We start from the raw sequence: 12,007 nt of genomic DNA, 5'->3' as shown, positions 1-12,007 counted from the left end.
AAAATAAATTTTAAAGCTTTTTATCTCACATTATTTTTCCTTTTACTCTTACAGTATTGAACAAGTGAATTCTAATTTGAATGGGATTGTTTTAGGGGGCTAAAATAATTTGGTCTTTTGTCACATAAATTCTGACTGCAATGCTGGAGAAGAGAGCTTGGTTAGGTTAAAAAAAAAAGCTAACTTTCACAAGAATTGTTCTAATCCATTTTTACTACTTTAATTTCTTTCATTCATGATCTGAAAAATAAAATTGGGACACTTTGCATGTTCTTTTTTTTTTAAAGATTTATTTATTTATTTGAAAGTTGGAGTTACACAGAGAGAGAAGGAGAGAGAGAGAGAGAGAGAGAGAGAGAGAGAGAAAGAGAGAGAGAGAGAGAGAGAGAGAGAGGGCTTCCATCTGCTGGTTCACTCCCCAATTGGCCGCAATGGTCGGAGCTGTGCCAATCCAAAGACAGGAGCCAGGAGCCAGGGGCTTCTTCTGGGTCTCCCACGTGGGTGCAGGAGCCCTAGGACTTGGGCCATCTTCTACCGCTTTCCCAAGCATAGCAGAGAGCTGGATTGGAAGTGGAGCAACTGAGACATGAACTGGTACCCATATGGACTGCAGGCATTGGCTTTACCCACTAGCACCCGCCCCAACTTGCATGTTTTTTAAAACCTGATTACTTTAATCACAGCATGATGATTTTAATCAAAGAATATGAAAGGGAAGTATTTCCTATAATTAACACAAGTCCTCAGGAGAACAAAAAATAGTTGAATATAGCTTCTTAGAACAAGCAAAAATGTATAAGTAGGTCAACCAGACTCTTAGAAAAAGAGCAGAGAAAAGCCTTATGTCATAAACTATGACAGCGCTTAATATGGAATTTAGTTCTGTCTGTTCAGAGTGACCATTCTCATCTGGTGGATGTACTTCAAGCTTATTTCTCTTCTTATCTGAGCAAATATTATTTCTTGATAATATTCAAGTGGGATAAGGCATTAAGAAGAAAATGGACCCTTTGATGTCTAATAACAGAAAAGTTTCTCAATAGTTTAAAATGAAATATCACTAGTTAACGGAAATAAGCGTAAAAATTACTTAATGATGAATAGAGACCAAGAAAATGAACATGAACATCTTTAAAGATGTTTCTGGGTACATTCAGTGGTTGAAAACATATGAAAAGAGATAGATTCAGTTACAAAATTAATGTATTGAGCTCTTTGGGATTTCAAAAAGGAGGTGGCTGAGTTCTACATAACCCAGAGCTAACGTAAAGTTTGTTATCTCAAGAAGTGGTGTGGTTCTGACGCAGGTTGATTTTTTTGAAAATAGCTGTTTTTTTAGAAAGTGAAATTTAATGCAGAAGTATTTTCTTACCTAACAGATGCTATCTTTAACTTTAAACATGTAGGCAGATATGTCCACCTAAACTAGCCACCTCTGCAGAAACCAATAGATCTGCTGAAAGAAATATAAGGTATGACTTCTATTTATATCTATGCAATTATAGCAATGATAATATATACTTTCTTAGAACACTTTAAAATTCAGAAAAACTAATAATAAAATAGATAAAAATCAATTTTCCATACAACTTCAATATAGTGCATAATAAATATGTACAGAATTATTTTCCTTTGAATTCTCTCCTAAGCTATATATTGATAAAACAACAAGCATGATCTGAACATGATAACAGGATAAGAGAAAACCCTTTGAAGGCAAGAAAGTGCATTTATGTCTGTCTTTTCAGCTCTAAGGTCTATAGCATAGTTGGTGTGGGTGTATCATTGAGTAGGGGAAATATAGTCACTTCCCAGAAGTGCTGCAACAAAAGCATTGCCCAGCACTGGCAGTAGGAAACCATGTCCCACCCCTTTGCCCAAGGAAGGGCTCTCAAATTGAGTTGATGCCTTTGGGTAAAGTGACATTTCCAAATGTCTGGTTTCCCTAGGACAATCCTGATTTAGTCTACTTGTCTTGCACATTCTTTTAGTTTACCATTTGGTCTGGAAATATCAGCTTTTTCTTTTTCTTTTTTTGAAAATACAATATTTTTGAAAATAGTTTTTAAAGCATTCCATGGATTCACCAAAATGATAACCAATCCATTAGTATAATGAACTTATTTAGTGAAAATTTTTTGGCTGAAAATTATTTTCAAAGTCCAAAACTTACATACGTTCATAAAAATGGCATTCCCTTTGACTGTCAGGAGAGTCCCAGCCAGAAGCATACACCGTGTGAACGCCTTACCTTTCAGGAGAGTCACATGTTCCTTGTACCTAGGAACAAATACAGCTGGCAGCAGTTCCCAAACTGGGTTCCATATGCCACAAGGACTCACTCAGCACATGTTTTGAGAAAGAAGAGCTTACCAGACCAGTGCCTTTAGGAAACACCATTAAATAGAGTCCTGTGCCTCAAGAAAGTCCTGCTTCAGGACACTTCAATGTGCTTATATATATTCTGAGTCTAAAAATAAGCCACACATCCCACCCCACAAAAATCCCTTCTTTATGGAACTCTATCAATATTCTATGAGACATTTGTGAAACATGGAGATTAATTAAAGAGTTATCTATAAGGATTTTCCTAATTATTCCTCTTGATGATCCAGGGAGGTCAGTGTCTATGCAAACCCTTTATCTCTCGGGGGCTTCCTTCTATCTTGTAGCTTAATATATACTTTCTGGCCCTTTGGAAGCCTAAAAAGGCAGATATTTTCATCCTTATTAAGGGACTAATTAATTGTCTGGACTTGCTTAAGGCTCTTTGGCTCTGGGAGAAAATCTTTTGAACTCATTTCTGTGTTTACTTGTGCAGTTAACTAAATTTTCTTTTTTGTGTCCTTTTTGAAATATAGAACATGAGAGAAGCCATTACAAATGTTATTTCAGTGAGTGCTAGATGGCAGAGCCAACACCCAGGTGTGGGAGGACAAGAATGGTGTGTGTGTGTGTGTGTGTGTGTGAGAGAGAGAGAGAGAGGGAATGAACAGGAATAGAGGCTGTGTGTTTATGTGTGCCATGAGCTGATATGATAGAACTCTGCTAGCTTGATCATTCCTGAACACCACCTGACCACTATGTAACACTTCTTCATGAGAAGCAGATGAGAAGTTTGAGCCCCTTCAAGGACAGCAGGACTGTGATTAACCTGTTCTTTCTCATTGTTTGAAGGCGTCAGGATCTTGATAACATTGTCAAAATGGCCACTTCCCTTCAGAAAACCGACAAAGGGTGAGACCTTGGAGCTTTTGAGCTTTTTTTCTCATTGCTTTTCAAAAATGCTTTACCAGCACCTTTGAAAGTTCTAAGTCTGAACAAAACCCCAGGGCTGTTAATTATAAATAATTTAAACGGGGAAAGCATCCGTGTGTCTGCGTAAGTGCCCCTGAGCAACGGGCACAGCTGACGTCTATGGCCAGACAGTCTTCTGCCTCTGCTTCCTCCACTGGCAATTTCCCCCTCCCTGTGACCCCAGCTGCCAAATCTCATTCCAAGCCTCCTGTTCTTTATTTACGTGACTGTCTCTTCAGCACTCCCACAGAGGATGTCCTAGGCCTTCTTCAACTTCCTTCCTTCCCAAATATGCCATTTCCTGATTGTTCTGTCTTCTGATTCCAGCAGGCTTACCATTCTAGAATCATTCTTGACCCTTCTTTGTCTCTAACACTCCTCCATGTAGTATCAAGCATATATGAATTCACATATAAATATATATATTCATATCTAAAATACCCTCATACACACATGGCCTTACCCCATTTCAGGCCTTGATTTACTTACAGTCCCTCAATCTCCTTCCACTAAACTATTACTTCTTGTTAATGCTGGCATTTTCTCCCTAAGGTTCTTCTCAAACAGTAGTTGCATCAGCTCTCCACTGCCCACTCAATTACATATAATCTCACTCAATTCCCTTGCTCCAGTCTCATGTTCCAGAGGTGTTTCTGACTTTACTCTTAAATTTATCTTACACTCAATATCAGGCTAAACCATTTCTTGTCTAAGTTCTCTGCCTTTGCTTATGTCAGAGTGGCCTTTTATGGACTACTATGTAAATCCATCCACGTCCTACCAGTGTTTCAAAATCCAGATCAAATATGCCCTCCTGGGTAGACTTTTCCCTGAGTGATCCAGCATGATGTGACTTTGGCCTCTCTAAGCTATGATAGCCCCACCTTTCATGCAACACCTAACTCATGGTCAGTTTTGTTCCATACATCTGTATGATCTCCAGACTAAGATTTAGAAAGTATCCTGAATGTTCCATTTCCATTTCTTCTCTTACTTATTTAAGTACCTAGATGTGTAATTCTACTGAAATTTTTTTTGAAGTATTGTTTTTCAGTAGGGATTGGATAGTGCTTTGGTAGGTGATCAGGATATTTGAGGGAGAAATAGGTGAATGATGCTAAAGGGAAATTGTGAGTTAGTGTAAGTCAAACAAAACAATACGAGCAGCAGTTAGTCTAATTTTCCTGTCCCCAGTCCCTAGGCACAATCTCACAGCATGATACATTCATCACAGAGATGCTGCTGCTTTGACAGGGACCAGGAAATATATCTGTGGCATCGTCACAGAGTATTGTTACTGTGGAGTATCCACAGGGGATGGGAAATGGCTTTATTTGAGCCGCTCTTTGTAAAAATGGACTGTTACTGCTATCTGATTAAGAGCATTTAATTTGCTACAAATGCAATGGTGAAACTTAATATCCAAAGCTTTCATCAATTTACAATCATTTTGAAGGCTCAAGTCCTGTATTGAGAATACTGTCTCCACTTTACTTAACTTACCAAAGAGTCGCTTCTCATGATTTATGCTAATTCTCTTGAGATAAACATGAGCCACTGCCAATCCTGTGAATCTCATTATTGTGACTCATACCAGTCAGAAAGATCTGGGACTAACATTTACAGGATTCTTAGGTTCGCTGTTTCCCTTAGGGATATGAACAAATTCTCAACCTTGGCTTTGGCAGGTAGAATTTCAAGCAAGAAACAATCACGGAGTTTGGGAGTGGGTAGTGTTTTTCCCAGACAAGCATAGGATGCTAAATAATTTTTTGTGAGCAACTTTTGTATTTTAGTATTTATTCTCAGCCCTCAGTTCTGCCATTTAAAATATAATGCTGCTTGAAAGGATTCATCTTTGTGATGGCTGTTAATTTAAAGTATTTTTAGAGTCTCTAAGGGGACTGCCCTCAGCAGCTATTCTTGCAATAATGTTATGCCAAGCATCTTCAAAGCACTAAGTGTCTTGGCAACTCTATTTCCCTAAGGCTAAGCCAAAGTCTTAGTGTCTCTAAATGCCATTTGAACAATAAATATAGCAATCTTTTATTAAATGAGAAATGTAATATTGACTGAGTACTGTTTATTAAAATGGCCAAACAATTGAAAGTGTATGGCTTGCCAAGTATCATGCTAACCACTTTGTATTCAGTGCTTATTGATTCTTTTCTGAGATGGGTACAATTATTGTACTGTTTTTTAAAAGATTTATTTATTTATTTATTTGAGAGGCAGAGTTACAGTCAGAGAGAGGAAGAAACAGAGGGAGAGAGCTCTTCAATCTGCTGGTTCACTCCCCAAATGGCTGCAACAGCTTGGGCTGGGTCAGGCCAAAGCCAGGAGTCAGGAGCTTCTTCCAGGTCTCCCACATAGGTGCTGGAGCCCAGGGGCTTGGGCCATCCTCTATTGTTTTTTCCATGCCATTAGCAGGAAGCTGGATCAGAGGTAGAGTAGTCAGGTCTCAAACAGGTGCCCAAATGGGATGCTGCCATCACAGGAAGCAGCTTTACCTGCTACACCACAACATGGGCCCCAGTGTTGTGATTTATAGGTGGGAAAATTGAGTCAGCAAGAGGTTAGGAAGCTCGCCCAGGGTCACTGGTGAATACTTGATTTCCCTCAGACTGGAATTCAGGTTCCCTGACTTGGAAAACTGTAAACTACCGAGTTACTTGATCTTATGGCCTTCTCTTCAATGCCAGAGCTGTTTCAAAGAAGGAAAGAAGGGAAAAAGAACATTGAGAAAGCTTGGAACACATGTGGCTCTAGAGCAGAAAGAAGGAAGAACCAAGATTTGTAAATGGGGAAACTGGATGAGGCAGGCAAAATAAGTGAGACTGGGGGTCAGGAGAGAAAAACAGGCAAGCTAGAGAGAGGGCATGGGGTAAGGAGTGCACGGGGAGGTGAAACTAGGAGCAGACCCCTGATTCCATCCTCCTCCCCAGGCTGCTTGGGGAAGGGAGCTGAGCCCACATGGATTAAGGGGAATACCCATACCCAGGAGTTTAGCTTAAATAGCTTGCTTCTAAAAATGCAGCCAGAAGGAGCTTTGCAGTTCTCCAGTATGGAAACAGAGTAGCAAATTTAGCTGACCTAGTATGAGGTTGAGAGTAGAATTCAAAAAAGAAGCCAGATGAACAAGTGTTTTCCATTAGCTACTTAGTGTAAATGTGTTGTGCAAAGAAAGAATCTGTAATTAGTTGATATATATATATTCATAGATTCTATTAAAATAATGACTGAAGAAGGTGCAATTATAAGATACAGTTGTATATTTTAAGATATGTGTAGGGGCAGAGGCAATCACATGAGACAAGTGTGCAATAGCTACAATACCAAGGCAAGTAATAAGTTCCATAAAGGAGCTGCAAAAGAAAGAAAGAAAGAAAGAAAGAAAGAGAGAGAGAGAGAGAGAGAGAGAGAGAGAGAGAGAGAAAGAAAGAAAGAAAGAAAGAAAGAAAGAGAGAGAGAGAGAGAGAAAGAAACCTCAAGGGTTCCAAAAACATAAGGGACTTTCTCAGTTAGAGGGATAGGGAAGGTTTCTTGGGAAAAGTAGCATCTGAGGAGAGCTTCAAAGGATAAACAGGACTTCCACAGATGATGAATGCGGGGTGTGCGTCATGTTTTGGAGAAATCAGTTACCTTAAGGCTTATCTGCTCTGACTCTAGGTAAGCTTTTATTAATGTGAAATTTTTTCTTCCCAAAGTGAAGAATTGGATAATCTCATCAAAATGAACAAAAGCTTGAATAGGTAAGATTTTTATTTTTGCTTTGTTCCTGAATTGCACATTATAACATATCTCTTCAGTCTTTGTGCATTAGAACCTACCCACCAGCCTAGTCAAAGATATCCTACAAATCCTGAATAAAAAGCTGGCAGAAGTCATCGTTGTTTCTTCACATTATAAATGGTTATTAATGTACAAATATACTGATATTAATGTGTTTTTCATTTCCATACTCCATTCATCTGTTAAGGTAGTTATATAGGTAACTGCATTTATCTTCCTGAAATATTAATACGCTATTATATAAACAGAGTTTGGTTTAATTCCTGGATGCTTTTAGTTTAACCATAAGAAAAAAATCACTTGTTGGTTAGTCTTTTTTTTTTTTTTTTTTTTTTTTGACAGGCAGAGTGGACAGTGAGAAAGAGAGAGACAGAGAGAAAGGTCTTCCTTTGCCTTTGGTTCACCCCCCAATGGCCGGTGCGGCTGGCACACCGCGCCGATCCGAAGCCGGGAGCCAGGTGCCTCTCCCAGTCTCCCATGTGGGTGCAGGGCCCAAGTACTTGGGCCATCCTCCACTGCCCTCCTGGGCCACAGCAGAGAGCTGGACTGGAAGAGGAGCAACTGGAACAGAATCCAGCGCCCCGACTGGGACTAGACCCAGTGTGCCAGCGCCGCAGGCGGAGGATTAGCCTATTGAGCCACAGCGCTGGCCATTAGTTAGTCTTATCTCCTTATTTTGAATCACTTATAGTCACATAACTTAGAATAGAATAATAGAGAAAAGTGAATAATTGAGGCTTGTATTAAGGGTATATATAATTTTAATTATCTCTGTTTCCTCATATAGTAATCTACTAAATAATAGGGAACAAAATAAAGGAGACAACAAAGCAAAAAATGTCAAATTGATTGATCTGAGGATCGCAAGATGTAGTTTCCATACCCTGTTCTGACAATAATGATCTGTAGGCTTAGCTATGAACAAGTCACTTCAACTTGCTGCTCTTGAGTTTCCTCATTTACAAAGAGATGCATTTCCTTAGTTTTATTTATTCATTTGATTTATTTGATAGGCAGAGAGATAGATAGAGATAGAGATTTTCCATCACTGATTCTTTCCCCCACTGTCTGCAATAGCCAGGTTTGGACCAAACAAAATACCAGGAGCCAGGAGCTCAGTTTGGGTCCCCACTATGGGTGTCAGGGACCCACGTGCTACAGTCATCTCCTGTTGCCTCCTAATTTGCACTTTAGTAGGAAGCTGGGTGGGAAATAGAGTTGGGACTCAAACCAGGCACTCAGATATGGGATTCAGAAATCCTAAAGCTCTAGCTTTATTTGGCTGTGCCAAATAGCTGCCTAGTTTAGAGATGAAATTTTAAATCAGAAGTAACAGACCCCTCTGGCTGCCAAGGCCAGGCAGGTGTTCCCACTGTAGGAGACATAGGTGGTATGGAACCAGGCCAAAAGGATAGTGAATGTCCCATCCAAGGCGTGCAGCTGTTTCACAGTTTTACCTGAGTGTTGCCATACAGGAATTTGAGCCTGGTATGTGTGGGAAGCAATCCGGACTAGACTAAGTTACTCGAATTAAGACTTATTCTATGCATCTGCTCTCCCACAATGTGGCGTTGGGAGAGAAGTAAACAGCTTCCGCACAGCTGCCTCCAGTTCAACTGATAGACTGTAGGACTTGCTCCTGATTGGAGGAGAGCAGCGTGCTCGGCGTGTGGGCAGCCGAGTTGGGATTGGCGGAGAAGGACTATAAAGGAGGAGAGAGACGGCATGCACCAGGAAGATCTATGGGGAACATCTAAGGGAACCCGTGCAGCCCCCAGAAAGCCGGCCGGCGGTGTGCCGCTCCCCTGCGGAAGTGGGGAATGCGGCCAGGGGGAACTGCCCTTCCACGGAGGTGGAAGGGATAGTAGCCAACCCGGGAAGAACCAGCAGCAAACCCGGGGAGGGCCGAGCAGACGAAAAGAACAGCGCAGGGTTCAGTGTCGTTCCTCCACGAAGAGGGGGAGCGACATAATGGTGCCGTGACTCGGATATGAAGCCTAGGACGGATAGGAAACCTAGGACAGATAGCAAACTTAGGAGGGAAGAAACGGGAAGAAACGGGAAGAACTGGGAAAATATCGGAGAGAGAGACTAGCAAACAGCCTAGGGAAAAGCCGGACGAAAAAGGAGCCGGAAGAAGCTATTGAAAGCCTAGGCATAGACTCGGATTCGGACTACGGGGGGAAGCTGGGAGAAATCTCTAAGGTCGAAAGCGAAAGTGAAAGCTGGAACAAACAGACTCGGACGCGGACTGTGGGGAGAGGCCAGGAGAAATGAGGGAGGAGTATCGTTGGAAGAAAGCTTGGGGAAACATACCGGGTAGAGAAAAATGTTAGGGAAATTGAAGCCGCGGGGGGCAGGCCGAGGCGGAAACGAAAGCCACTTTGGGGTTCTCAAGTTAGCCCGGGAATAGGGGGCGAAAAGTTGAAACTAGAAGCTGAGACGTAAGCCAGGTTGGGATCCGTCTGATTAGCCCGGGGAGCAAAGGACGGGAAGCCAAACCGTGGGGCGGAGACGTACGCTGGGTTGAATTCGCCAGGCTAGCCCGGGGAACTTGGATTGAATGCTAGTGGTGGAGACGCAAGCTACGCTGTGTTACTCGCGGAAGCCGCCGCGTGCAGAGAGAGCACGGGGCGTGAGTAGATAGGGAACGGGGCTGGCGTAGGCCGTGGTTCAGACGCGAAAGGGTTAAGCGTGGAGACCGCGGAGCGCGCGAAGCCGAGCCGCGCAAAGCCGGGAAGCTGCGCAGATGAGAGAGGCGCGCGGGCTGAAGCAGCACAGAGCCAGGAACCCGCCGGCGGGGCGAGGTGCCGGAAAGCCGCAGGGATAAGAGAAACAGAAGTTTGGAAGTGAAGTAAAAGAGAAATGGGAATGCTGGAAGATAGAAGTGAAATGGGAGAGGTAGGAATGCCCGGAGATAGAGAAATAGAGAAAAATAAGGCCTCCCCTCAACATGCCAATTAGAAGGCTTGGATTCGGTCTGCCCGATTAGTGAGGCGATGAGCACCTGGGCGGCTAGCCGCAGGTCATCGAAGACAAGCACGAATTAACATCAGTAAAGCTTCCCCACAATGCAACAATTAGGAGGCTTGGATTCGGTCTGCCTGATTTAAGGCGGTAAGCGCCAGCAAAGCTCGACCAGAGTATGAGCTGCAGGTCACCGAAGATAGGCACGAACCAACACTAATAAGTCTCCCCCACAATACGGCAATGAGAAGGATTGGATTCGGTTTGCCTGATAGGTTTTGTAAACACCTGCAGGCAGTTCTAGCAGAGTAGAGCATGCGCTGCAGGGCACCGAACACAGGCACGCATCAGCGCCTAAAAACCTCCTCACAATGGCGAAGAGAGGACCCGGATTCGGTTTTCCTGATTGATAGGACTTGTAAGAGCCTGTGGCAACGCTAGCAAGTAGAGCAGAGTGTGTGCCGCGGGACACCGAAGACAGGCGCGTATCAACGCCAAAAAATAAAAAGAAAGGGGGATCTGTGGGGAGCAATCCGGACTAGACTAAGTTACTCGAATTAAGACTTATTCTATGCATCTGCTCTCCCACAATGTGGCGTTGGGAGAGAAGTAAACAGCTTCCGCACAGCTGCCTCCAGTTCAACTGATAGACTGTAGGACTTGCTCCTGATTGGAGGAGAGCAGCGTGCTCGGCGTGTGGGCAGCCGAGTTGGGATTGGCGGAGAAGGACTATAAAGGAGGAGAGAGACGGCATGCACCAGGAAGATCTATGGGGAACATCTAAGGGAACCCGTGCAGCCCCCAGAAAGCCGGCCGGCGGTGTGCCGCTCCCCTGCGGAAGTGGGGAATGCGGCCAGGGGGAACTGCCCTTCCACGGAGGTGGAAGGGATAGTAGCCAACCCGGGAAGAACCAGCAGCAAACCCGGGGAGGGCCGAGCAGACGAAAAGAACAGCGCAGGGTTCAGTGTCGTTCCTCCACGAAGAGGGGGAGCGACAGTATGGAGGGCATTTTAAGGAGATTCAGGAAATTCAGGTTTCTCATGGTCATCTCTATCAACACCAGCTCACATTAATAATAGGAGTACTCCCTTAACCAAAACAACACATCTATGGAGCTAGTATGCCTAGCAGATGCCCAGTTTATATTTTTTATTTTATTTTCTCTGAGATCTACTGTAATTTATTTTGAGATTTTGAGGGTATGAAAATACCTGATTGGAATATGACAGTTTTAGGAGTTGAACTCTTTTTTTAAAAAGACTTATTTATTTATTTGAGAGGCAGAGTTACAGACAGAGAGAGGTCTTTTATCCATTGGTTTAACAATTTATTTTATTTTTTAAGATTTTTATTTCTTTATTGGAGAGGTAACATTACAGACAGACAGAGAGAGAGGTCTTCCATCCACTTGTTCATTCCCCAAATGGCCACAGTGGCTGGAGCTGGGCTGATCCAAAGCCAGGAGCCAGGTGCTTCCTCTGCAACTCTCACGCAGGTACAGGAGCCCAAGCACTTGGGCCATCTTCCACTGTTTTCCCAGGCACACTAGCAAGGAGCTGGATTGGAAATGGTGCAACTGGGACTCAAACTGGCACCCATATGGGACTCCAGTTCTGCAGTTGGAGGGTTAATTTACTATGCCACAGTGCTGGCCCCAGTTGAAATCATTTTTCCCAACCTACTCCCATTATCTGTCTCAGGAGTAAACTAGTCTGTATTTTTATAGAGTTAAGTGTTTCTTCTTGCCACTGATAATATTTTTTAATCAATATATTTAAAGAAATCAAGGTCTCGATGGTCTCTTCAGAGCAAATCCAAAGGTGGAGCAAACGGAGAAAAGGTAAGTGCATCTGTCTCTAATCTGAAAGTCTCATCTCCCAGGTTGCTTTCCTTATTCTTTCAGACATTAGCTGGAAGGTGGTTGTATCCTCTGGCACAGAATCGACTAGCA

The 12,007-nt window shown here is 42.9% G+C and overlaps 1 protein-coding gene and 1 long non-coding RNA gene across 10 annotated transcripts in view; one reads left to right on the top strand and one right to left on the bottom strand.

Moving 5' to 3' along the window:
• Positions 1-12,007, top strand: part of SCEL (sciellin) — a 117,922-nt gene that overhangs the window by 49,641 nt on the left and 56,274 nt on the right. For all 9 annotated transcript variants that reach the window (XM_008260072.4, XM_017343545.3, XM_017343544.3 and 6 more), the window contains 4 exons: positions 1,407-1,472; positions 3,178-3,237; positions 7,005-7,049; positions 11,837-11,896. In XM_008260072.4, the coding sequence (XP_008258294.3) occupies positions 1,407-1,472; positions 3,178-3,237; positions 7,005-7,049; positions 11,837-11,896 (231 nt within the window). The remainder of the gene's footprint in view (positions 1-1,406; positions 1,473-3,177; positions 3,238-7,004; positions 7,050-11,836; positions 11,897-12,007) is intronic.
• LOC138843763 (uncharacterized) lies at positions 271-6,751 on the bottom strand. Its single transcript, XR_011378742.1, has 2 exons — positions 1,373-6,751; positions 271-559 (listed from the first exon to the last, which is right to left on the bottom strand). It is a non-coding gene; the product is annotated as an uncharacterized lncRNA (long non-coding RNA).

The sequence above is a fragment of the Oryctolagus cuniculus genome, chromosome 9 (assembly GCF_964237555.1).
Source record: "Oryctolagus cuniculus chromosome 9, mOryCun1.1, whole genome shotgun sequence".
In the NCBI taxonomy this organism is placed as follows: Eukaryota; Metazoa; Chordata; class Mammalia; order Lagomorpha; family Leporidae; genus Oryctolagus; species Oryctolagus cuniculus.
This window is presented reverse-complemented; position numbering and strand designations above follow the sequence as displayed.